A 26,523-nucleotide genomic window follows, 5' to 3' on the forward strand; every position below is an offset into this window, starting at 1 on the left:
GTGACTAGAAGGCTAAAATTACGTTACAGTAAACGGCTGACATAATGACCCACAACACAGAAGCTTCATAGTACATAACATAATAAACATAATAAACCACAACAGAAAAGCTTAATTCGTTTACAGTTTCAACAGACTCAAAGGATGTACGGGAACCATGGGTTTGTTCACTGTTTCCTTCTCTTTTACTTAACAAAATAAATTATTTCAGTGGGCAAAGATATGGTCCTGGGACAAGGACTGCTGTAGATGGGCTTGATTTTTATTTATATGGCGGCCCCTTTACCCTTCTCTGGAAGTGTAAGGGGGTCTTAAAGTGGCAACAGATCACATTTACACCCATTAAAAAAATATTAGACCTGATTCTTATGTAGGCTAAGGATACATTTACTCTGCAAATGAAGGTGTGACTGTAGTGCGCATAGGCGTACCTGCACGAGCTTTAACCGAGCTACCGAAGGTAACAGGAGTACTGGAGATGTGGCAGCTCAGGCTCCAGCATGGGCTAGCAGCCTGAGCATGCCCCCGGGTTCCCTGGTGGGACTGTACTGGGGCAGCTAGCCCATGCTGAAGCCTGTGCCACCACATCTTCACTACTCCTGTTACCTTCGGTAGCTAGATTAAAGCTCGCGCAGCAGAGGTAAAAGCAAGAGCCGGTGCGCCGTACCGGGGTGGATCGGCTTCCCCAGGCGCAATTTAAAGGGCCTGCGGCTCTCGGCAGCGGCTGGAGCCCCCGGCCCTTTAAATTGCTGCTGGAGCCCTGGGGTAGCAGCGGTGGGGCTGGGGCAGCGATTTAAAGGGCCCTGGGCGGTAGCGGCGGCCGAGCCCTGGGCCCTTTAAATCGTCCCTGGAGCCCCGCTGCTGCTTCCCCAGGGCTCCGGCAGGCTCCGAGGACGATTTAAAGGGCCTGGGGCAGTAGTGGCGGTCAGAGCCCTGTCCCCGGAGCCCTGCTGCCGGAGCCCTGGGGAAGTGGCGGCAGGGCTCTGGGGACGATTTAAAGGGCCCAGGCTGCCGCTACCGCCCAGGGCCTTTTAAACCGCTGCCAGAGCCCCCGGCTGCCGCTGTTACCCCAGGGAGGGGGAAGGAGGCACTTGCCGGTACAGGATGGGCCAAGGCTGGCTCTGACCTCCCCCTGCCCCACCCCTTCTGCCCGAGGCCCCGCCGCTTCCGGGGGCCAGAGCCGGCCCCAGCCCAGCCTCGTACCGGTAAGTCACTAGACTTACTTTCACCCCTGTAGTGCAGGTAGGTGTTCCTGTGCTGTAATCACTTGTGCCCTGGCAGTGGAAGAGGGTCTTAATGTAAATGGGGCTCAGGCCCAATCATTTAAAAAAGAGTCCCCATGTAAGTCTGTTTTGCACAAAATATCAAATTGAATCTGACAGTTAATGATCAGAAAATACCTGCGAACATATATAGTATAAACTGTAATTTTGTTCATCAGCACACTTGTGCAGACAATGGTTTTCATGCCAATAAAACTGGCAGAGTGTGAACCCCAAAAGCATTTAGACGTCCAAAGGTGTATCTCACTTTCTTCAAACTAGCTGCCAGATCACAAATCTCACAAAAACAGACTAGCTTGTGAAGTTTCCAGCATTTCAGATATGCCTCCAGGTTCCATAGAGATCTGAATTAAATGTACAAATAGTGGTGTAAAAATGTCTTATACCCTACAGGGCATGCAGCTCTCCCTCTGCCTGCACTGCCCTCAAGAGCCTGACTGTAGCAAAAAATTAGGAAGTGTAAAGGGGTGATCAAAATAAAGTGTTACAAGCATTTTCACACCATGAAAGAAGTTTTGAGTCAAGCTTTAGGCGAAGGTTCGAATTAGTTTTAAGAGAGAGGCCGTAGGCAAAACTACGATCAGCCCAAACCAAAATGATGGGAAAGTTCAGCTTTGGGTCTAAGTGCCATGACCCATCTCTAGTGGTTTTATTCTTATCAGAACTGATTCACTCATTTCTTATAACTCTCATTATAATTCTGGGACAAGCTGGGGGTTGAAGTTTGAAGCCAGAGGCTGCAATCTTATTATAATTCTTAACGTTATCTATAGCATTTACCATCTTCAAAGGGCTTTACAAACAATAAAAAGTAACTCTTCACCCTGGTGGGGCACATGGTTAAGTATTATTGTGTCCATTTTGCAGATAGGGAAACTGTGGCAGAGTGGTTAAATGATTTGTCCAAGGTCACAGAGAGTCAGTGTTGCAGCTGGGATTAGTGCTTACGAGGTTACTGGTACCACTGTTGTGTGCTCAGAAGACTGACTCATAAGGGTAACAGCTGCCCTAAAATATACTGCCTGGCATATGTTATCGCTAGTCTGAAGTGGAAATTATAAATAAAAATAGGAGCAACAGTCCCATCTGGAGCATTTATTGGTCATTAACAACTTGGATGTTATGGGCCAAATTCTCTGCAGGCATAAATCCACTGGCTTCACTAGAGATTTGCCAGCAGAGAATTTGACTCTCCATCAGGGTTACCATTCATCAAGTTCCACTGGTCAGAGTGTTCTAGGGCATTTCATAGTTTAATCAGACACCGGTGTAACACAGTTACATACTAACTTGCACAGCGGCCAAATCCTTTGAAATTGTCGTCATTTAAAAGAGTTAAACTTATTTAACCTAAGCAAAAAATAAAATAAAATAAAAAAAATCAAACTAGAACTGCAATTTTTCTTTCGTTTCAGTAATATCATGCACCTTTCCTTTCTGGATGACGTACCCAGTGACAAGTTGGAGAAGTAACTATGGGCTTGTTCCTGAGAAATGCTGAGCACTCACAGCTTCCTGTTTGCTTGACCCGACAAAGCCCACTGATGCCACAAAAGATCAGGCCTACTGACTTCAATGGGGGTGGAGCTATTAACTGAAAATATCCATCACTTCTGTTCCATCTCATGATTGATGCTAACCTGTAGGGGTCCGTGATGTGAACTCCGGGTCAAAATGAAATGTGTCTTCTGGCCGTCCCACTGCTGGTTTAAAAGGTGGCTTGATTTCTTTCCTATATAGTTTCTACGAGAACAAAGATAGAGAACGATCAGTGATATAATAACATACCATAGCAGCAGTCAGGTCCAAGTGCAGGATCACACACTTCTTTAGCATGTCCTCTGTCAGGGGAGCTATGTGCTACACTGGCAGGGAGTGATATACTTGAGGATGCAGCAGCTGCTCCTGCTGATTAGATCTATGTCCTAGTAAGTCTTTGCCATTTTTAATTATTATGATCTGGGGTCAAAACAAAATGCATCCTTTAGCTCCAGAATGGCACAACATTTCAAGCGAGGTGTGCCCCTGGGAATTGGCTGCTCTTCAAGGCTGGGCCAGAGTGTTTTCTGGGGAGGCAGTGTGTAGGTGTGCAGGCAGTTTCAAGTGGCTGGTGATGGCAGTTTAGATGGGGAGAGCTCTGAATCACTGTTCCCTCTCAGTTGTGCATGTGTGCACTCGCACACAGATCTTAAACCCTGTGTACATGGCGACACACAACGCACACTCTGGCTTTGGCGTTGGCTTTTTTTTTTTTGCTTCAGCGGCAGCACAGAAGAAATTTTTTGTGCACAAGGCCTGTTAAAAATTAGAGGGAACATTGCTCTGAGTTACCACAGAGAATTCTTTCCCAGGTATCTACCTGGTTGGTCTTGCCCACATGCTCAGGGTATAAGAGATCGCCATATTTGAGGTCAGGAAGGAATTTTCTCCTGGGTCAGATTAGCAGAGACCCTGGGGTTTTTTGCCTTCCTCTGCAGTATGGGACATGGGTCACTTGCTGGTTTAAACTAGAGTAAATGGTGGATTCTCTGTAACTTGAAGTCTTTAAACCATGATTTGAAGACTTCAGTAACTCAGCCCAAGGTTAAGATCTACGACAGCAGTGGGTGGGTGAGGTTCGATGGCCTGCGATGTGCAGGAGGTCAGACTACATTGTCATGATGGTCCTTTCTGACCTTAAATTCTATGAGTCCATGAATTTGCAGATGACAGTAGGAACCAAGCATTTGTGGCCTTTGTTAGGTGGTGCTGAGGGAAAGGGTCACTTTGTTATTAGTTTTTATTATTTGGTAAGAACCAACAATGTGCTTGATGCCACACAAGACACAAAATAGAGACAGTTGCTGGCGCAAGCTGCTTACAGTCTAAACAGACGACAAGTTGATGTCTTGTCATTTGTCATGACTGGAAAAGGACGGTGTAGCAGCTGGCTGGGAAAATGACAGGGAAGATAAGAACTTGCCAAAGAGAGATAGCAAGAGGGTTCTGCAGATGAGTACGGGTTAGGCACTTGCAGGTGAAATAAGAAACAAGGGATATTACTAGGGATTGGGGGAGGGCATGTATAGATAAGCATTCCTGGGTAGGTGTGCTCATGTTGGAGAGGGAGGGAGCACATATGGAAGACTACATTGGTAACTGGTAATAATAGTACTTTGTACCCCACACCACTTTCCACCCCAATATCTCATAGATGTTTCCCAAACATTAATGACTTAAGACTCACAATACTCCCATCCAGTAGGTAATTATATCTGTTTGATAGATGAGTAGACTGAGGAACAAAGTTTTTCGGGGTGATCCAAAGCCCACTGACATAAACTGAAAGACTCCTGTTGATTTCAATGGGCTTTGGGTCAGATCCTCTATGAGCTAACCAAGATCACACAGCGTGCTTTATGCCAGAACTTGGAAAAGAGCTTCGATTTGACTCCTTGCCCTTTGTTTTCATCACTAGACCATGTTCCCTCTTCTATCAGCATTGCTGTCTTCTGGCTTCAAAGGGCTGATCTGATTAAAACAGAACACCCTCAATAATTAATATGTTTAAACACAAATATAATGTTTGCATTAACCTTCAAGCCACAATAAGAGCTGAGAGTTCAACTTCATTAGCGTTTGGAAAGAATATTTTAAGCTAACTCTTAAGAAATAAAACAACTTCATAAATTAGCTGATTTTTCAAAATATTTAATGGAGCCGAACATATGCGTTTCCCACTCTTTACATGCAGGAAGATTCTCCTTAATGTACGGTTTCTGTAATGGGTGAATTACTCTAATATATGGCATGTGTTATCATTTATGCTACATTACTATCCGAAATTTTAATGTTCTGTTTGCTTAAATAACGTCCCTGAGGCAAGCTATTATATAGCACAGAGGTGGGCAAACTACGGCCCACGGGCCACATCTGGCCTGCAGGACCATCCTGCCCAGCCCTTGAGCTTTTGGTAAGGGAGGCTCGCCCCCGGCCCCTCCCCTGCGGTTTCCCCTCCCCCACAGCCTCAGCTCGCTGTGCCGCACAGCTGCCAGTCCTGCTGCTCTGAGGGGAATGGTAAGGAGGTGGGAAGCAGGGGGGTTGGATAAGGAGCAGGGAGTCCCAAGGGGCAGTTAGGGGACAGGGAGCAGGGGGCGGTTGGATGGGGCAGAGGTTCGGGGGGAGAGGGGAGGTCAGGAACCCCAATGTGGCCCTTGGGCCAAAAAGTTTGCCCATCCCTGATATAGCATAATGTCAGCATCAGCACGGAGCAGATGTTTATGGCCAAGTGACAACATCTTGGAAAAGAAGAATGGGCATGGGGAGAGTTGAGAATGACATTGCAATAACGGACAGTCATTTCAATGGGAAAAGTCTGGCTTCCTTAAAACCAGCCCCCAGAAGGAGATAATCATCCCTGGAGTACTGACCTTGAGCTCTCCTGGAGCAGTATACGTTGCACTTCCTGTTTGCCTCGTCCCAAGTGGGGGTTCTCCACTGGGTGAAGATGCTATTTAATATTGAATCGTGTAACTCCCACTCATGGTTGGTGGCAAAATACCTGCTGAGGCTGTCCGCCAGTGAGTTCTGGATGCCCAGGAGGTAGACTGCTGAAAGGGTGTTGTGGTTCTGTATATGACAGTTCCGTAAGTTGACTGCTTCTACAGAGAGGGGGATGGAGCATGCCCCTCCTTGCTTGTTTATATAGAAAATAGTAGTTATGTTATCCAACATTATCAGGATGTGCTGGAAGTGTGTGAATGGCAGAAATGCTTTGCAAGATTTTTGTACTGCTCCCAGTTCCAGAAGATTTATATTCATTCTGGGCTTTTAAGTTGTGTCTACATGTCTTGTGCTGTGTGATTGTCCATGTGGGCTTCCGAGCCTGTCAGGGAGCAGTCTAATTATCATCTTATTGGATGTGGGGACAGAAAGGGAACTCCCATGCACATGTGTCCAGTGTCCTGCCACCATGCAAGAGAGGCCTTCACCTTTGAAGCCAAGCTTCCAGGCAATGGGAGTGAAGTCTGGCAAATGGCATCACACAAATATATGATGCCAGGTGACCCAGGAGAGTAAGGCATATCCCAACTGATGTTTGAGGGCTGTGTGTAACTAGGTCTTTCAGAGTGCCCATTTCACAAAATCTGTCCATGAGGAGACAGGCCTTCACCCTGATTGAATCCAAGGATGCTCCTATAAATGTTATGGTATGCGCCAGGTTAGAATTCTCCATATTTTTATTACTTGAGTCTGTGAGAAGGGTGAATATCCACATAAAAGTATGTGTTTTTCATATGGAGAGCTGTGAACCATGTGCCTTTTTCTAGGGATGGTACTGTTGATGACAATGTAACCATACAGATTTCAGCTTGTGAATAAAAACGTTGAGTCAAAGCAAGTCAAGAATGAGTCTCTAGCCTCCTTTCTTCTTAGGGACTAGGAAATATTTTGAATGGAACCCTTTCCCCCAATGTTGAGGGGGTACCTGCTGTATTGCTCCCCAATAGAGAACAGATTGTACATCCTGAAGGAGGATCCCCTCATGAGAGTGGTTCCTGACAAGGGATATGGAAGGGGGTTCTGGGGGAGGTAGGTAGAGAATCTTGATGGTATAGCGGAATGGATGATATCCAGTACCCACTTGTCTATTGTTATTGCCACCCAGTTGTGGGAAAATTTTGCTAGGCAGACCCCAAAATGGATCTCAAAATTGGGTGGAGATGGCATTGATATTGGTTCTCAGCTCTCTAGCATCATGTCAAAAATCTCTGTGGTAAGGGATTCCTTTTGTAGAGTTGGTTATGATATTTTCCCTTTGGGCCAGGTGGATACATACCCAAGGAGTGGAGGGTTGACCTAGTGTCTTTCAACAAGTGCAAAGACTCAATCATCTTCTCATTAAAAAGATTAGTCTCATCAAAGGGTAAGTCCATAACAGGTTTTGGGATCTCCCTGGGAACCCCAAAGAGTGTAGCCATGATTCCCATCACATCGCAGTGGCAGTTGCCATGGATCTTGATGCTGTACCAGCCACATCAGTTGCATCTTATGAAGAGGTTCTGCCACTAGTTTGCCCTTGTCAATAAGGTCTTGACACTGAGCCTTATCCTCCTGAAGCAACTTGTCCCAAGAGTCCAGAAACTTGGAGTAATTCAGGAAATTGCATTTGGTGTGAAAGGCCGGATAGTTTGAGATTTGAAATGCCAGTATGGTGTACATAAGCACCTTCCTCTCCATAAGATTGAAATGCAAGTGTCCTTATCTGCAGACATGGCCCTCCAGTGGTATTGTCCGGATCGTTCAGTGGCTGCCTGGACCACTAAGGAGTTTGGGGCAGGATGTCCCTTAGCTGGGACAAAGGGCTGCTTCTTTGCCCTCTTGGGGGCAGGGGCACAGGTAGCTGGCATGTGCTATAGAGCCTTTGCCAGTTCTGGTATGACTTCATTTACTGCAGTGCAACCTGACTGGAGCCCAGGAGTGGGAAGATATCCTGGAGTTTCTGCTGAGGATTTTCACCTCTTCTAAGGAGATCTGGGCTCTTCCACCATTCTATGTAACAGCTCCTGAAACTGTCTATGACTGTCCAGGGGAGACAGAGTGAATTCCTCTTCAGGTGATGAGGATGATACCCCTGTTGGAAGTGGCAGTATTGGTGGATCTGGCTCATCTTCCCCTTCTTCTGTGGGCTCAGGGGGTTCAGACTGCTCCCTTTGGAGGACAGAGGGGTAGTAAGATTCCTTGTCTGAACAGACAGATTCTGTGTAATACGTATCAGGGTCCCAAGGGCCCTAATAAGGCCAGTAAAGAGGTTGAAAGTGGTGGTCCGCCAGGCATTAGATATCACTGGTCCCGAGGAAGTAGTTCTGGTCTGTGCATCTGAGGTTGGCTCCAGGAGATTCTCAATCCCCTGTCTGGGATGAATTCCCTGAGTGTAAATGAAACTGATTCCATTGGCACATCCAACTCTCCCAAAGATGCAAAGGTTGGATCCGAGTCAAGTGGTGGTGCCAACAGATATGTGGATAGGAAACCATGGCTAGTGAACTGGGCGGGGGATAGACTTCTCCCAGAGTCCCGGACTCCACAGGCATTTGTATCTCTGTGGTGAGAATCAGTCCCAATAACTAGGGAAATTGTAGATGTGGGAGGTCAAAGATATAGTCCAGAGTGGTATAAGTCACCTGCACCTTTGGAGGCTGTGTCTTGTCACTCTGTGCCACCTTAGTAGGTATACATGGTGGTTCCTTATGTGACCATGATGGTACCACCGATGATTGAGTCTCTGTCGATGCAGTTTTTGACAGTACCAGTGGTTCCTTGTCCTTCTTGTCCCAGTGCTTCATTTTAGGTGCTACCACAGCCAGTGTTCAAGTTGATGCAGATGCCAATACAGAAGAAATCTTGCTCCTATGTGTCTTTTGAAGATGCCATTAAGTTTTAGGAGGGCCTCAGATGTTATGAACTGAGCATGAAGGTTCACCTGACTTGGGAAAGGTTGGGGAGGGATCTCTCCTCTTTGAGAGTCTAGAAGTGGATCTGCTTTTACATCTATGAGAGTGCCCCTTACTCTCAGAAGGGGGCCCAACCAAAGGGTCCTTCCCTCTCCTGTCTCCACTTTGGAGTCAGACATAGTACTAGAGAGCATGCTTCTTGCTGACTCTGGCCAATGTATAAGGTACTTCCAAAGCTGAAATTCCCATGCTTGCCACATTTGGCTGGGAAAAGAGTGGCAGGTACTGCACTTAGCAGAGCTGTGAGCATCTCTGAGGCAGCAGAGGGAACCCTGGTGGTTGTTGCTGACTGAACAGGAGTGGGGGCAGGAGACAGTTTTTGAAGTCCAATATCCTGGGCAAAATCTAAGTACCCCCCCCCCCCCGCCAGGTGACTAGGAGAGTTTCCAGGGTGGGGATTCTAACACTGGGTAACTGGGGAGCTATAAAACACTAACTAGCAATTAAAAATCCCTGATAACAGCATAATTTGAATATTTACAGGAAAAGAGAACGATCAGCTCTGGACACTGGAGGATTCCAACTCAGACCATGAAGCAGTAAGAAGGAACTTGAGAGGTGGTTAGTCTGCCCTGCCCCTTATGCTCTTGGTGCGGAGCATGAGGAGGGCAGGGGTGCTGGCATGGAATAAGAGACTTTCACGAATTCCCTGGTCTCAGGTGCATGGAACTCATGCATGCTCACAGTGGAATACACACAGGGACCAGCACTCAAAGAAGAAAGAGTGATATACTCAGGCTAGGGTGACCAGATGTCCCGATTTTATAGGGACAATCCCGATTTTGGGGTCTTTTTCTTATATAGGCTCCTATTACCTCCCACCCCCGTCCTGATTTTTCGCACTTGCTGTCTGGTCCCCCTAACTCACGCATACAGGTTTGGATAAGCATCCAAGCTTCTATATGTTTATCAAATCCCCAAACCTTTTGAGGCTCTGACAATTATTATAGTCAGATTAATTAATATCTAATTCACCAAAATGCACACAGAGACTTCTGACAGTTCGAGGACTCTTGGCTTCTAGAGCTCCAGTTTGTTTGGAGAATTAACCCTGACGTTTTTTGCAATTAGCTATTTCATATTTTTGACACTAGGCTGGGAAGCCTGTCAAGATTTTGCTTAGTTTGACTTGTGAAAAATACATTCTGTAATTGATGGCCTATTGCATTCGAACATATCTGCTATACAGAGATGCTTTTTGTACAGAGCTCAATATTAGACCTGGTCAGGAATTTTCTGTCAAAATATTTTTTTGATAGAAAATGCAGTTTCTGCAAAATCAAAATTTTCAGCGGGAATTATTTTGAAAATAATGTGCCAATTTTCCATCAGGAAAATCTAAACTAAATATTTCATTTCAGGTTGTTTTTGGTCAGTATGACTTTACTTTGGGTATGCGTCAGCTGCCACAGCACCTCATGGGATTTGTAGTCTGCATGCCTCATACCCCCATTCTTCACTATTGGGGTGGGTTACATGGCTAAACTACACCTCTGTGCCACACCACAGTCTCCCCTCTGGTTGAACCAACACCATGCCTCATGGAACTCATGTGACCATTGTGCATCATGGGTGATGTAGTATGACCAGGGAGTCTGGCCCACATCAGGAAATGGAGGTACGAGACACATAAATTCAGCTCCCATGAGTCACTGTGGCAGCTCAGGTTAAGGCTGAACCAAGTTGAAATGAAACATTTTGATTTGGAGATGTCAACTCATTTAGTTTTAGTTTCTAATGGAAATGTAGAAACAAAATGTTTTGAATTCAAATTTTTCTGAACTTTCCATTCTGCCAAAAATTTTGATAGTTCAATTTTTTGTCCCGTTATTTTCATTTGATTTCCCACAGGCTGGAAATTCTGATTTTACTACCAGTTCTACTTAATATGTGTTGCTATTATGCTTTGTTAATATCTTTGCCCTCAGTCCCTGTTGCAAACTTGGGTGGTCACTGGACATTTCTTTCTCTGGCAATAAAGTGTTTGGGACTCATATCTGTCCCTCATTATTCATGAACACTTTATTTATCACAATTCATTTTTAAATGGATACATGAAAGAGAGACAGATGTAAATGCCCTATGTATGCGTCTGGCAGATATCAAGAAAAAGAAAATGATTTAATTTAATTAAGAACTATTTAGTAATTTCCTGCACTGAGCCGAGTGTCTTTGATGAAGAATTGAGTTATTCCTTAGACACCTTCCAGAAATAGAAAGATGCTGCTCTCTGCAGTGACGCACTTACAGGACAGGAATAAACTTCCTTGATACATATACCTGTCACAGAAAAATCCAATAAACAGACAAAAGGCTGAGATATCTTTTAAAATGTCAGCCCTTAACAAGACTAATGGCAAATGACAGAAAGGACACCAGAATTCACATCCCTGGATCAGTTTTTGCTGTTGATAATGTCTATAATTAATTTATATTATGAATTTAGTTTGACCTTTATGGTGAATGTATGTTCTGGTAAAGGAAACAGAGGGAGTAGGGAAGAAAAAGAACTCCCACCCTATCAGCCAGATCTGATGAAAGGAGAGAAATTCACTCCTACTTTATATATCAATCCCACCCGTGATGAATAGAGTCCTAACTCAAGACTTTTTTTCTAGATCATCTGATGAAAAAACAGCCATTCATGCCCATCTTTTCTGACTGAGAGCTGTACAAAGGGATTTCATAGACCCAGTGAAAAGCCAAAGCTTCTATAAGCACAATCTGGAAGGAGAAAATAATAAGAAAAAGAATTTGGGACCCAAATTCTGCCCTCGGACTCACTGCTGCTTTTAAATCAGCTGAAGTCAATGGGAGTGGTGTCCATTTGTCTTGGGGAACAAATGGGCCCTAAACGTTGTAGAGATTGTAGGCACATGAATTGCTGTGAGAGTTGGGCACCTAACCCCCTCAAGCTCCTTTAAAATCTCAGCCCAGACCTTTACTCTGAAGGAATGTCAATTTATTTAAAGGAGAATCTACCGAATTTGTGCTGCAGTAGCCTGATGAATGTCTTGTAGCACTGAGATGGAAATTTGCAGAAGAAACGCCTTTGTCTGTGTCACCCTGGAAAGTGCAGATTTAGGACCCTGTTATTGCAGTGACAGGAACAGTAGTATGGAGGCTTTTACAAAGATTGGCCAGGGCTACAATTTTGGCTTCGGGATAAACACTATGGACCAGATTTTTCAGTCTGTCAAGTTCACTGTGTGTTGTTTACACAATGCAGAGTGCACCTGAAGTGGCTGGAGATTTGCACTAGAGAATTGCCCTTGTATAGGGGGAATCTCTTTTGGCATAAAGCTGGTGAAGGCTGCTCTGCTGCCTCCAGCACCAGAGCCCTCCCTTTTGCCATAAGTGGAGGGAGGGTGGGTGTCCGGGTGAGGAGGCATGGCAGATCTAGGTGCCATTACACCTGATTCTCCACTGGCACAAGGTCCCTGAAGGACTCTACATCAGTGGGATATGTTAAAGCTTCACTTCTCTGCAGCTTCACTTCACACTGGGGAAAAGCAGCTGAGAATCAAGGAGCTGTGACCAGCTCCCTAAGAGCCCCCCCCCCCCTCCACTGCATCTCAGCAGAACTTGGGTTCAGTGGAGAATCAAGCCTTCATAGCTCAGTTTTCATATTACTGTACTTGTTCCCACTTGCCCAACTGTGGTGAAGGGTCTGTCTTCAGAAGGGTATGTAACTCAGCCATGAAAATGCAGCCTAGACTGAAATATGGCATCAAATGCACTCAGCCTAAGAACGAGGAATGGGCGAATTCACCAAATTGCAGTGTGGATGCGGAGCTTGGCAAATATCAAAATGTGCACAGCCCAGCCTACCCTCCTCTTTCCGCCCCTGGGCTGAAGACAGATACAGAGAACACTCTTCCTCTTGGCCTTCCTAATGCATTCAGCTGTCCCATACTGCTCATGCTAGGAGGATGGGATCCTGGTGCTTCAGCTCTCCTTAGACAGCAACAGAAAAGCAGCTGACCTCACTCTGCCTAGCACAGTTGCCAAGGTGCTTGTGATGTATTTGAATGTATTGAATGGAGAGTTGAATCTCTTCATATGAATTTGCAGTTACAGTTTCTTAAGCAGTTGCTTATGTTGAATTTGCTGTTATATAGTGGTTACTATGTTTTTCTTCTACCTCTTTGCAGTACAGAGTCAGTCAGCCATCCTGGCTCCACCTATATGGATGTGTCTGGGTTTATAATCAGGGATTTGTGCTGCATCCACAATACACAACAATGGGCAACGAGTGTGGGATGTCAAGAACCTTCTATGTATTCAAGTAGCAAGATAATCTGTGACCTTGCTTGCAGTCCCTAAGAGCTAACAGCAGCTAAAGTAACAGCAGCGAGGTGAAATGGCAAGCGGTATTGGAAAAATGGAGGCCTTTGACAATGCTGTGGAGGACTGGCTCACATATCTAGAGAGGCTGGAGGAGTATTTTGAAGTAAATGAGAATCCCCAAGCAAAACATGCAGCAGCATTACTGAGTGTGATCGGAGGAAAAACCTACAGTTTATTATGTAGTCTGATCGTCCCAGAGAAGCCAGCCTGCAAAACCTTTAAAAAGATAGTGCAAATTGTTCAAGATTGTCACCCAAGCCCCTGCTTACAGCAGAAAGGTTCAGGTTTCATAAGCGGAATTGGTTTGAAGGTGAATCTATTTCCTTCTTTGCGACAGCGTTAAAAAGATTATCAGAATACTGTGCTTTTAAGAATGGGCTTGGCGAGGCAATAAGGGACAGACTTGTATATGGACTGCTGAATGAAAGCACACAGAAGAAGCTCATACCTTTAAATGCACAGTAGAAATGGGAAAAAGAAAAGGAGGACTTGTGGCACCTTAGAGACTAACCAATTTATTAGAGCATAAGCTTTCGTGAGCTTATGCTCTAATAAATTGGTTAGTCTCTAAGGTGCCACAAGTCCTCCTTTTCTTTTTGCGAATACAGACTAACACGGCTGTTACTCTGAAACCTGTCAGTAGAAATGGGAGTAGCAATGGAAATTGAAAAAGGGATGCAATAGAATTCCATACTGGCACTAAAACAAAAATACGAATGTTTAAACTATCTGTAACCCACGGCAAGAGTGTCTGTGGACCGGGTCCTAGGCAGCCAGGCCTAGTGGTCAGAGCAAGCGTCAGGCTAGTGGTCAGAGTCTGAATGCCAGAGCCCAGGGTTGAAGCTGGGTGAAGGACCATGTCTGGGCTGGAGCTGTGGAGGAGCAGATCAGGAGCAGGACTTAGAGATGAGCACAGGAAGGCAGATAGTCTGTAGGCATGTGAGTTGAGCAGCCAGCAAGCTACTGCTGCTGTAATGTTTAAGAACCACCTGGATGGCTTCCTCAGGCAAGGTGGTCCATCAGGCAACCTGGGTGGCTTGTTAGGCTATGAGGAGTACTGAACAGATGCCGCTGAGGGCCTTACTCCAGACACAGATCCAGTACGCTCAGTGGACAGACATGTTATTGGTGTGGAAAAGGTTTCCACGTTCCTTCTGATTGCTGATTTAAAGATCCATATTGCAGAAGCTGTAATAAAAAGGGTCATATCCAAGCAGTTTCTTGCACTAAGAAAAATAAGGAAGAGATCAGATCAGTACAGAAAAATGAATATCAATGTACACTATGTGGACAGAGGCAGTAGTGACAGATTGTGAGAATGGAGTAGCCAGCCTGCACATAGATAGTGTGCGCAAAAATGACCACTCCATAATCTGGTTGGTACCCAGGGTGGTGGGAAAAATGCTTAACGTGCAATTGGACACAGGCTCTGCAGTTTCTATTATCTCACGTTCAAATATGAGAAAACGTTTAAAAATACCAAACTGAAGGAGAAACTGATGTTACTAAAAACTTATAGGGGAGAAAAAACAGTGCCAATTGGAGTGATGCAAGTGAATGTGGAGTATAACAATAAGTAGTGTTTATTAGACTTATATATAATTTAGAAATTACACTGGATTAGGTATCTATACAGATGCTGCAGTCACTCTCAGCAGACTCCACTAAAACAGTTGAACAACAGCTGGAGGGATACTAAGTCAGGTTTCGGAAGTAGTCAAGGAGGGCCCAGGAACTCGAAAACCCATGAAGGCTAAAACAATCCAAGATGAGAAGGCACAGCCCAAGTTTCACAGAGCTCGATCTGTCCCTTATGGTATCTACTCAAAGTTAGATGCTGAACTGGAACATCTGGAAAGAGAGGGCATACTTTCAATACTGGCTGGGATTGAGTGAGAAACTGCTATTGTTCCAATTGTAAAAAAGAGTGGTGCAGTAAGGGTGTGTAGAGCTTTTAAGGTCACCATGAACCCTGGACTGACAGTTGAAAAATGCCCCCTGCCTTGAATTGAAGATATTTTTGCACCACTGGCAGGGGGACAATGATTCAGCAAAATGGGTTTGTCACAGGCCTACCTATGGATGGAAGTTGAGGGAGAGTCTAAGGCAAACCTCACAATCGACACACAAACGGGTTTGTACCAGTTCAATAGACTAGTGTTTGGTATTGCTTCAGCTCCTGCTATGTGGCAATGGACCAAGTTTTGCAAGGTATTCTGAGTACACAGTGTTCTCTGGATGACATTATTGTGACTGGTAGAAGTGATGAAGAACATCTGGAAACTCTGAAAGGGGTCTTAAAACATCTGGAAGAATATAGGGTATGAGCTAAATGCATACTATGTTAATTTTTCAAGGACATGATAGGTTATTGTGGGCATATTATTGATGTACAAGCCCTACATAAATCTCAAGAGAAGGAACAGTCCTGGAAGCTCCCCCGCCAAAGGATGTGTCACAGTTTAGATCATTTCTGGGATTTATCAACGACTATAGCCGATTTGTACCAAACATAGCAACTCTGCTGCATCTGCTGAATTGTTTACTGCAGTCTGGTCAAAAGCGGGTTTTCTCATGTGAGTGTCAAAAAGCTTTTCTAGAAGCAAAACAATAGGTCACCTCAGACAGTGTGCTTACACACTTTAACCCATTCTTGCCCAACAAGTTAGTATGTGATGCTTCCTCACATGGAATTGCGGTGGTTTACACCAGGATACCATGCCACAACTACCCCAATGTGTGAAGAAACTTGTTCCAGTCCTTGAGGAAATAACCACTGCTAACAAAAGCCAAGTGAATGACTTCAATTGACAGTGTTGTGAAATGAAGATCTAAACTAGTAATTTGTCTATTTGCATTTCTAAAGCACCCATCACCGTGGTATCTGGGCACCATATCTGAGACAAGAATCTATAAAGTTCTCCTTTCTATTTTGAGCCTCTTTTTCAAATGCGATTAAGTGTGGTGGTTGCTTGCCTGGTCACCATGCTACTCCAGTACTGGGAAAAAGCTTGCTTCAAAAAATCAGCCTTGTGCTAAGCCTCAGAAGACTCAGATTCATTCTGGTCTTTGACAATTTTATCCTGAGGACTTTTGATGGAAAATGCTTTCCCTATGATCCCTGAATATTTCTGGACTGTCAGCTGCAGTGTCCCTGTCAATCACAGCTGCCATAGTGGGTTAAAGGGGATAGGCAATTTCTGAGACACCTTGTCCCTTCCCCACTGAGGACTTCAAATATTCTAGCAGTAAAATCTATCAGTATTGAAGTCTTGGCTTATCACTGTTGACGTTTGCTGACTGCCCGCAAGCTGAAGCAAAGCATACCATATATTTGGTTGAAGAACAAAATGAACATATCAGGGACTTTTTCTGCAACAAAATAGCCACCAGTATGAAACATCTGGGCTAGATCCATTCCTGTTCTCCAACCCCTCTCTGTTTTCATCCATGAAGGGCTTGTTAACAGCTGGCTGTATCATTATAATAAAACAAAGGCCCAGTTTCATCTCAAGGTTCATGTTGGCTCAAATCATACTGATTTTGTTTTTCCGTGTAAAAGCAGAAACCTGGATGCAGTAAGGAATGGCCTTTTGTGAACTCTCTCTCTCGCAAGGCCAGATACAACCTAATCCTTAATGTTCGAAAAATACTTTGAAATGGAAAGTGCTATATAAAATCTTACGTAGTGGAAAGGAAAAGAGAATCCATGAAATTAATACTTAAGAAAATGGGATGCAAGGCAGCTGGGCAGCAGACGAAAACCTAAACCTCTACTTTTCTTTCATTTTATTGGCTCCTGAGGTACTAGCAAGAGCCGAGCCAGCTCTTCAAAGTTCACTTCAAAGCAGTTGTGTGAATTTTTTCAATATTAGAACGATCTTTCGTGGGCGCTCAGTGGCTGTAGTTTGAAAATGAATTGGGTTCAAATGAGCACAGCTTCCCCCAGGTATTAGCTCTTTTGTGAAGCCACACACAAGGGATGGGTTTGATTGGTTTAGCTGCGTTCACACAGGTTCACTAAAACCAGAAGTGGGAGTAGTGGCCATGTGACTTGATCCATGTGATATACCCCACTGAATACAATTCTAATATTAGGGTGATTTATGGTATTTCTGTGGAACCAATTACATCAGATAAAATTAGGTTAGAGAGTTTTAAAGGCTCTACCAGGCAGAAGCCTCAGAATGCTGGCAGATACTCAGAGAGAGCAAAAAAGAGTTTGTGTATCCAGCTTTAACTCAAACTTTGTAGATCTGGACAAAATCTGTATTAACACTAATGCTGGTTCATAAGTTGAAACTTGTGCCGAGGCTTATTTTGAATCTCTGTGAGGTCTGAATCAAATGCTTAGCTGAGCTCTGCTGTTAATTTCATTATGGGATGAAACGGACTGCAAAAAGGCAAATGATTGGTTACAATTCCATGCATCATGTCAAACACTTCTAATCTCAACTGTTATATTTATTAAAATGTAAGAGCACAACAATGGAAGAATCCAAAGGAACAGATAGCTTTCCCCTGCTGTGTCTTTTTCCAACCAAAGCCTTAAGCTTTGTTTTGAATTAGTATGAAATGTCACAGGAACGCCTTCATTTAGAGCTGCTCCATTACATTCTAATCCAACTCCTGGGATCAGTACATTAAGTTCTTCAGAGTGTAATGTGGTAATTATTCTTTGAACCTCTGGAAAGTGATTCAAATTACATCATAATGAGCCAGCTGATTAGATAAAACAGAAACAAAAAGTTTGAAAAAGCTGCAGATGCTAAATGGACCTTTATTTTCTTTCATGTAAAAGCAGGAATGTGGATACGAATCAAAAGGCTTTAATTCATGGGCCCTTTATGGTAGATCTCACTCCAGTAAGCTTTTTTTGTTTTGTTTTGTTTTTACATGATAGACTCAATTTCCAGCTGGCCTTTGCTAAATCTACCTAATTCCAGACTACAATTAGCAACAATATTGCTCTACTTACATTCCAGTCTATAGTAACAAAGAACAGGTGCCGTTTAATTTCTTCAACTCCATCGAGGCCAGCACCTGCCAAGACAACAAGAAGAAAGAGTCAAAATAAAGTCAAGCCAGAGGAACATGCTGTATTCTTTAAAACCACCAACAACATATCCCTCCCTTGCCCCTGAAAAAATTTAGAAATGTCAGAAATTGTTTAAACCATCACAAAAATATACAAGGACATTTTGTTAATGCAAACATCACACCCAGGAAAGAAAAACCCTTGAACATGTGAGTTTTGATTGTATGCTTGTGTCAGGTCTGCATGGCCAGTCTCTCATGCTTCATATTAGATAAGAAAATCGAATAATTGAAATGTAGAGCTGGAAGAGATCTCAAGAGGTCATCTAATCCATCCTCCCACACTGAGGTAGGACCAAGTATGCCTAGACCAGAGGTTTTCAAACTGTGGGGCATGTCCCCCAGAAGGGCACAGAGGAATGTTTGGCAGGGGCAGTGATGGCAGGTGGCTTGGGGCAACCCTACGCAGCAGGGTTCAGGGGGGGAGTGCCACTTCCACCCCTTGACTCTCCTTTCCTCTCTATTTTTGTCTGGATTGGGGAGGTGCCACCAAAAATTGTAACTCAAAGGGAGGCTTTCAGCTCAAAAAGTTTGAAAACTGCTGGTCTAGACCATCCCTGACAGGTGTTTTCTCTAACCTGTTCTTAAAAACTGCTAATGATGGTGTAATACTTTGGGGTTCAACCCAGATGAATGAGAGGTTGTGTCACTGCCTTCCCTGTAACCCTGGGTGCCTTCAATGCTCAGCTGCTGTGGCTCACAGTCCAGAAACCCTGAGTGTCTGTGCTGTGCAGCCCTGATCAGCACTCTGACCCTAGCAGCCTGCTTACAACACAACAGCCAGACACTGGTCTCCACCAGCCTTAGTTACTACTTGCAGAGTGAACCCAACACACTCCCAGTCCTGAATTTTCCCCTGCCATGGAGTGTCCAGCCCTCACCTGGAACACTCAGAGGAGTAATAAGTTCCGTCGTTCCTTTGAAGAGACAAAAGCACAGCTTATTACTTTAACTGGAGCTAACAATCACTTCAATTCAAACACAGCACTCGGCTGATTTAGTTTAAAAGAGAAAAGTTTATTAACAAAAAGAAATGGGTTTTAAGTGAATTCATGCGCAAAGAACAAAAATGGTTACAAGCAAATAAAAGTAAAAATATGCTTTCTAATGCATAAGACCTAACTTATCAGCTACTCTTTTTGTTCAAGGTAGATTTCTTACTGATTTTTCTTTTTTCCAGCCATGGCTGACTTTCTCTCAGTCAGGACTGTCCACAAACATACAAAGTGCCGGATTTCCTTGTCTTTCTAGGTGACAGATGCCAAAATGGCTCTCTGTTTCCCCTTATATCACTCAGAGTTCATTGACTCTGTTTTAAGAGGCAGGATGATCTCATGTTGTTCTTTCCTTCCTGTGCACATCCCATCCTTGTGCTAATTTGTGTGTAAATGAGGCTTTCATTGTTTTGATTCCAAAATGCTGCCTTCCCTCTAGTCTGGGGGAAACCTGTTTTTCCCTGTGTTTGGTCACAGAATTTAAAGCATAATATCATCGAATATCCATAATTCCTCATATAGTGTTAATATGTACGTTTCACAACGATATTAATCACCAGCATGTCACTGACTTTCACAAAAGACGTTACTCAATACACTTTATAACACAGTAATATTGTATACAATTAGTTGATACTTATCATTTGAGTTCAGACCCCCACAAGAAGCTACTGGCCCCACTCTCTGGATAATTGATAGCTTTGTTTACATTTTATGTAAATGCACCTTCATTGTCTCGACCTGACAACCAGGCTGGTCAGACAAACGCATATTCTTTTGTCTACAGCAGACTGTTTGGCAAGCAATGCATAAGCCCAAACATACTTCTAGCACATGTCCATCACTCTTTGTACACAACCCAAACCTACATATGTAAGAATATTAATGATCTTCCCTATTGCTTATTTCTCTTTACACCTTCCTTTGCTCTATGCCCCTTACCCAAAACAAACAAACAAACAATCAGAAAACAATAAAACTATAGCCTTTCTTTAACATTTCCCAGCCTCTTTATTCGAGAATCTCTTGAAACTATTTTACTATTGCTGGAAGTGTGAAGTTTTCCAGTGATATCTCACATGGCACCTTTTGGGGCATATACCATGACAACAGTGCGTTAGATATAGTGAGTATGTCAGCCATGACAAGAGTTGCTGACACACAGTAGTGAACCACCAGTCGGATTAGCTACTGACTCCCCTGCAGGCATCCATTCAAAGTTCTCCTGAGTCCATAAACTAAGGGGCACCTTTTGCCCTTCTTAATATCCCTGCTACCCCAGTACTTGCTTCACACCCGTCTGGGTCACCCAGGCCAGTAGAGAGTTCTGTCAATCCAAGGTGTGAAACTGGATCTCTTTCCATCCGGAGTTGGCCCTGCTCCCAGCGGAGTGCTGGCCCACAGCTTTACCAGAGGCTGACCACTCTCAGCAGAGTGCAGGCCCACAGCTATTGACCTAGTTGTGCCAGGGTCCCATCACTCCTAGCAGATCCTGGACCCTAGCTCCTTTCAGCTTTGCCCCAGACTTACCAAACACTGACTCAGTTCCCCATTGAGGGTTTACTGCCTTGACCACTGTGTCTGGCTATAGTACATTTGTATCTGAGCTCTTGGCCTCAATCCTGATACCTCATTACAGAAAACAACACAACACACACTTCTTTGCATTTCCACAGTCAGAATCCTGGAATAACCTTTAGTGTTCATAATGACTCAGGCTACAGGCAGGGTAATGGGATTCATCATACCCACGTCTGCTAGCTTCTGTCAGGCACACCCCATTATGTCCTTCTCCTGGGTTCCATGGGCATAACTTGCCACTCCTCTTCTGCTACAGCTGCTTGCGTTTGTCCTGGTCAGCAAGCTTCTGTTGCTCCAGCACTGTCTCCTTACTCTGACACTAAGCCTTCAACTCTGTCTGTCTCTCCTCCACTAGCAGCCTTTTCCACTCCAGCCTCCACAGCTCTAATACTCTTGCCACTGCTGCCACCTCTGCTGGATCATCTGCCACCTCTGTGGAACCATCTGCTTGATCTCTTGCATGCCCTGTAGGAGAAAAAGGGACCCCTTCCCCAGTTTGGAGCAGTGCCCCATCTTGCCTCATGGCATATGAGTGTGGCATGGCCCCCGGCTCCTATTTCTTCTGATCAGCCGCTGATAGAGCTCACTGCACACAGCTCTTCTAACTGCTTCTTGGTGAGCTCAGCATCTGTTTCTTTGCTCTTCCTGCCTTCTCTACGGCTTACTCTTCTTTACACCTTCCTTTGCTCTATGTCCCTTACCCAAAACAAACAGAAAACAATAAAACTATACTTTCTTTAACAGTCCCCAGCCTCTTTACTCGAGAATCACTTGAAACTATTTTACCATTGCTGGAAGCGTGAACCTCAGTCAACCAGCAAACTGTGAATAAATCCTGGCTCAATTGTGTCACAGAAGGGGATTCCACAACCTCCCTTGGTAAACTATTCCAACACTTAATTATCCTTATAGTTAGAAAGCTTTTCCCAATATCTAACCTAAATCTCCCTTGATGCAGATTGAGCCCATTACTTCTTTTCCTACCTTCAGTGGAAATGGAGAACAATTGATCACCATCTTTTATAACAGCCCTTAACATACCTGAAGACTTATCAGATCCCTCCCCAAATCTTCTTTTCTCATAAACAGGCCTATTTTTTGCAGCTTTTCTTCATAGGTCAGGTTTTCTAAACATTTTATCATTTTTGTTGCTCTGCTCTGGACTTTCTCTATTTTGTCCACATCTTTCTTAAAGTGTGGCACCCAAAACTGGGCCCAGTACTCCAGCTGAGGCCTCACCCGTGCCGAGTAGAGTACAACAGTTGCTTCCTGTGTCTGACATACAACACTCCCGTTAATACACCCCAGAATAATAGCCTTTTTCACAGCAGCATCACACTGTTGTGCCTCATTACATTTGTGATCCACTATAACCCCCAGTTCCTTTTCAACATTACTGCAGCCTGGTCAGTTATTCTCCATTTTGTAGTTGTTCATTTGATTTTCCTAAGTATAGTACTTCGCACTTGTCTTTACAGAATTTCATTGTGCTGATTTCAGACCAATTCTCTAATTTGTCAAGGTCATTTTGAATTTTAATCCTGTCATCCAAAATGCTCCCAAGCCTCTCAGCTTGCTGTCATCTGCAAATGCTATAGGCATACTCTCCACATCATTATCCAAGTCATTAATGAAAATACTAAACAGTAGTGGACCAAGGACTGAACCCCATGGGACCCCAGTAGATATGTTGTCCCAGTGTGACAGCAAACCATCAGTGACTACTTGTTGTGCATGGTTTTTCAACCAGTTGTGCACCCACTTTATGGTACTTCTATGTAAGCCTCATTTCCCTAGTTTGCTTATGATACTGTCATGTGGGACTGTGTCAAAAGCCTTACTAAAAATAAAGATATATCATCTTTTTAGTTTCCCTCTTATTCACTAGGCCTGTACAACCTTGTCAAGGAAATTAGGTTGGTTTGGCATTTGTTCTTGACAAATCCATGCTGGCTATTACTTATTACCCTATTATCCTCTATGTGCTTACAAACTGATTGTTTAATCTGTTCCAGTATCTTTCCAGGTATTGAAGTTAGGCTGACTGCTCTATAATTTCCCAGGTCCTCTTTGTTCCCTTTTTTAAAGATAGGTACTCTGTTTGCCCTTCTCCAGTCCTGTTGGACCTCACCCGTTCTCCATGAACTCACAAAATAATTGTTTTGATATTGCCTCAGCTAGTTCCTTAAGTACTCTAGGGTGAATATCATCAGGCCCTGCCAACTTGAATATAGCTAACATATCTAAATATTCTTTAACCCGTTCTGTCCCTATTCTTGCTTGTATTCCTTCCTCTTTGTTGTTAATATTAATTGTGTTACGCATCTGGTCACAATTATCCTTTCTAGTGAAGTGAAATAGACCCTGCATCATAGAATCATAGAATATCAGGGTTGGAAGGGACCTCAGGAGGTCATCTAGTCCAACCTCCTGCTCAAAGCAGGACCAATCCCCAATTAAATCATCCCAGCCAGGGCTTTGTCAAGCCTGACCTTAAAAACTTCTAAGGAAGGAGATTCTACCACCTCCTTAGGTAACGCATTCCACTGTTTCACCACCCTCCTAGTGAAAAAGTTTTTCCTAATATCCAACCTAAACCTCCCTCACTGCAACTTGAGACCATTACTCCTTGTCCTGTCCTCTTCTACCATTGAGAACAGTCTAGAGCCATCCTCTCTGGAACCACCTCTCAGGTAGTTGAAAGCAGCTATCAAATCCCCCCTCATTCTACTCTTCTGCAGACTAAACAATCCCAGTTCCCTCAGCCTTTCCTCATAAGTCATGTGTTCCAGACCCCTAATCATTTTTGTTGCCCTTCGCTGGACTCTCTCCAATTTATCCACATCCTTCTTGTAGTGTGCATCAACCAGCTACATGTGCCAGATGTTAGTACATTGCTTAATGCACTACTGGAAGGCACTAAGGGTATGTCTTCACTACCCGCCGGATTGGCGGTCAGCGATCGATACAGCGGGGATCGATTTATCACATCTAGTCTACTCCTGTACTCTGCAGGCAGAGTCGATGGGGGAGTGGCAGCAGTCGACTCACTGCGGTGGAGACACCACGGTAAGTTGATCTAAGTAAGTTGACTTCAGCTACATTATTCACATAGCTGAAGTTGCGTAACTTAGATCGATCTTCCCCACCCCCAGTGTAGACCAGTGCTCAGGTACTACAACAATGAGTGTGATCTAAGAGCCTGAATAGAGAGAGAGAGAGAGAGAGAAGAGAAAGCATAGAATAGAATAGAGAGAGAGAACAGAATAAAACCAGGCAGGACTAGGAGTCCAAAGGGCTTCCTGACATGGGGGCAATGGTATTACTGTTACCTAGCACTTACATGTTTACATTTGTAGCCACCATGTGAGAGTTACGTTTTATTAACTCCAGTTTACAGATGGGGAAACTCTGGTGCACATAGTTTAGGCTCAAATTTACACAAAGAGTCAGTTGATTTTGCGTACCTCAAAGCGTTGGGTGCCCATTTTGAGACACCTGGTTCTCATTTGTATTGGCACCAAACACACCAATGTCATAGATACTTTTTGTTCACTAACAACTTTCTTATGTTTCTTATGTATTCTATTGATTATTTAGCAAAACTTCATGGGGTTTGGTGGCACATGTCTAATTCTTTCATTACTTTTGATTTATGACTTCATTTAACATCTTTCTTGTTTATTCCTTTCAGCACGTTTAGTTTACTGGCTTGAGGGAAATTAGCAGGTGTTCAGTAATAATTAAACAACCTTCAGATTTGACTGAGTGTGCCATGTGATTGGTTGATTTGTTTTTATTAATAGCATCTTTCATTCTTCCATGGGGGAAAGTAACACCTGGAGATGAAGATTCCGCATTGCAATTTTGAAGCCATTTCCTGTGAGACGCTGAGCATCTCCAGATGTGTTGAGCATCTCAGTTCCTACTGAAATTAGTGGGAGCTGAGGACACTGAGTACCTTGCTGTGGGTGCTCAGCACCCCAGCGGACTAAGCCTTTTATTTGCAATATGTGTACTTCCTAACAAGCAGTTTTGTAAAATGTCTTGTCAACTCAAACTTTTGTAAATGTGACATCTGCTTTCGATGCACACAAGACATTATGTTTGCTAAAGTGCACTGATCAAGAACTCCATTTGACAGCCTGCTTAAACATTGGCTCATGACTAGGTATTAAAAACAAATATTGCTTGCATATTACATGCAGGGCTGTCAGCCATGTTCATGGGCAAACTGACCCAATAGGTGTGTTTACAGTTTTGATTTGTTCCCCCTGGTATTCTGAACACAGAACAGGCTGCTGCCAGAAATCAGTAAATACAAAAACGTGGACAGCTACAAATCTTGTTCCATGGATTTCTTATTAGGAATTTTCAAACATCATCCAAATTCAAGGCACAGTCCAGATTGCCTACTAAACATATATCGCAGGTCTGCTTCTGATTTCACTGACACTAGTATAGCTAAGTGGAAACTCCACTGAAAACAACCGAGTTACACCAATATAAACCCAGCATCAGAAGAGTATCAGGACCAGCAAATGTGTTTAGAAGAAATAACAGGGAAGAATACGTTTTGTGTACAAAGATAAGTGATAACTTCATAATGTGTAATAATGCTTCTTCATTACACAATGTCGAAATTTGAGAGCCAAATCCAGGTCTCCCTGAAATGAATGGGAAAAATCCTACGGTTTCAAAGGACACAGTTATGGCCCTGAGTCTGTGACCAGCTGGTAACATTCCCTAGGATGGGCATGACAGATGTTTCTCTGCCTCTATTCTTTGCTCCTGCAGTTCCATCCCTTGCCCCTTCACAATTGCCCCGGCTATTGCCTTAGGAACACTTCCCTATTGTGTGGCAGAAATGACTCATCCTTCTGACAGGGATTCTGATATCAGTATCAGTCTATCATCAACCTTTTCCCTCTTCAGTGGTGTATTTGAATACCACAGTCTCATTTCTTTAAATGACTTAACATGAATGAAAACATTTTGAGTGTTTTTATTATTTTTCAATAAAATTGTAGAATTGAAGACAAATGAAGACAATAAGCCAACTACTTCAGTTAGAGAAGGATTGCCATGTACACCAAAGAAACATACCATGCCATTTACATGGAAATTTGTTTAGCTTATGCCCAAATAAATTTGTTAGTCTCTAAGGTGCCACAAGGACTCCTCATTGTTTTTGCTGATACAGACTAACATGGCTACCACTATGGAACTTAAACCAATCCCCAGATCTGAACATCCCAGAGCTCTGACAAGTTAAAAATCTGTTGTTGTGAACTTCGTAGTTTGAAAGCCTATCTCCAGTGAGTGTATTCTATTACCGAGTTTTAGAATGGCCTAATTGCCTTAATGGCCTTAATTGCTAGTGTCCTTAAAAGTGCCTAATTTTAACAAGAGATGAGTACTCCTCATGCCACTGAAGTCAAAGGGAAGGTGAGTGCTCTGTATTCAGCACTCATATTTCCTCATCAGATTTCCACTACTATCCAATGCCACGTACACCTATAGTGCTATAAAATATTTTTTTTGATGAAGGGAAACACAAAGAGACCAAGATAATCAGTGTATCTAAATTCATGTGGATTGACAGATGTTTGATTAAAAGATGAATATTCCATAGGGTACATAATGGTAGCATGCAACACGCGCAACCATCGGGCAACATTTTTCTCCCTTTGTTTCTTTTACTCACCATCAGTTTTTCCATTA

The 26,523-nt window shown here is 43.6% G+C and overlaps 1 protein-coding gene across 4 annotated transcripts in view; it reads right to left on the bottom strand.

Annotated features, from left to right (window-relative positions):
• RPS6KA2 (ribosomal protein S6 kinase A2) overlaps window positions 1-26,523 on the bottom strand; it is a 475,722-nt gene that overhangs the window by 56,717 nt on the left and 392,482 nt on the right. For all 4 annotated transcript variants that reach the window (XM_084622452.1, XM_084622451.1, XM_084622454.1 and 1 more), the window contains 2 exons: window positions 18,105-18,169; window positions 2,924-3,026 (listed from right to left, as the gene is read on the bottom strand). In XM_084622452.1, coding sequence (XP_084478578.1) covers window positions 2,924-3,026; window positions 18,105-18,169 — 168 coding nt within the window. The remainder of the gene's footprint in view (window positions 1-2,923; window positions 3,027-18,104; window positions 18,170-26,523) is intronic.

This window comes from Lepidochelys olivacea (assembly GCF_965140295.1).
Source record: "Lepidochelys olivacea isolate rLepOli2 genome assembly, chromosome: 3".
Lineage (NCBI taxonomy): Eukaryota > Metazoa > Chordata > Testudines > Cheloniidae > Lepidochelys > Lepidochelys olivacea.